The sequence below is a fragment of the Dendroctonus ponderosae genome, unplaced genomic scaffold (genome assembly GCF_020466585.1).
Source record: "Dendroctonus ponderosae isolate FM_Combo_2020 unplaced genomic scaffold, Dpon_F_20191213v2 Dpon_F_20191213_8, whole genome shotgun sequence".
Lineage (NCBI taxonomy): Eukaryota > Metazoa > Arthropoda > Insecta > Coleoptera > Curculionidae > Dendroctonus > Dendroctonus ponderosae.
Window position 1 is genome coordinate 12,686,080 of NW_026019016.1, and position 1,067 is coordinate 12,687,146.

The 1,067-nt window shown below is 51.3% G+C and overlaps 1 protein-coding gene across 1 annotated transcript in view; it reads left to right on the forward strand.

Annotated features, from left to right (window-relative positions):
• The window catches only part of LOC109542109 (F-actin-monooxygenase Mical), a 12,740-nt gene that overhangs the window by 3,679 nt on the left and 7,994 nt on the right, over positions 1-1,067 (forward strand). The window contains exons 3-5 of the mRNA XM_048669379.1: positions 1-347; positions 402-662; positions 742-945. Of these exons, the coding sequence (XP_048525336.1) occupies positions 1-347; positions 402-662; positions 742-945 (812 nt within the window). The remainder of the gene's footprint in view (positions 348-401; positions 663-741; positions 946-1,067) is intronic.

Sequence of the window (1,067 nt, forward strand, 5' to 3'; positions counted from 1 at the left end):
TGCTCACACCTGCGGATAGGCAAATAATCGATTCACTAGGCATAACAGGCGAGTCAGATTCGAGGAAAACCTGTCATCAACAAACGTCGCACAATAGACAAGTGGAAAGAGCGAGGAAATTTTCGTTTGGGAGAAGACAGAGACTGTATGGGGATCACCGGCCGGCCAAAGAGTCGAATAATTTGCCGCCATTGAGTGGCAGTGTGGGCGCGGAAAGGGAGATTGAAATGGAGTTTTTCGACGACGCTAAAAATGTATCGCCAAAAATGAACACGCGCGTCCAAAAGTGGATCAGCCAGCACGATTTCAAGGCAGACGAAGGAAAAAAGGGCCTGGAAGCTGAAACGGTTCGTACCTCCCATGTAGCTGTAGGGGCGATTCCATGCAGTACTTTCCCTCAGACAGTAACCAGGGCGCAAAGGAAGCGAAAAGGAGAATACGACGGCATCAAAGTGGAGCAGCGGACCGATGTGATCAAATGCGAAAGTCCCACTCAGTCGTCCCACGAGGACTTTGTCCAGCTGGTGAAGCTGCTGAAGGATGGCCCAGCCATCGCTCAGAAGGAGCGCCGAGCCCCGATTAAACCCATATCGAAGTACCGCCGGAAATCGATGTCGGCGCCCCCGGCCAATTTTTCGGTTATTCTCGAAGGCGAAAAGTCCGTAGGTTGCCCCTTTCTAAGCTCTTCCATCCAGCCTCGTGCATTTAAGGGTGCTGACTGTTTGCGTTTGCCTCGTTTAGGAATTGCCGGAGAGCAACAAGCGGAGCGAGTTCTCGTTCAAGTCGATCAAAACCAGCAATCATCAGCCCTCCATACCAAACAACCAAGCCTCGATGCCATCCAGTCGGCATAAGCGGCACGCTGATATAATGGTTCCGAAGCCGAGCAGCATCGATCGGAAGCAAAGGAAGCGCCGAACTCTCGAACCGATTGGGCCAAGCGTTGTAAGTAGGATCCTGGTAGTTTTGTTTGTACATTTGTGCGTTTCACCTAACTTGCCTAGAATCATTGTGGAGCTCATGTTAGGGATATTGGGCCACTTGCTGCTCAAGCTAAGTCGGTCGAT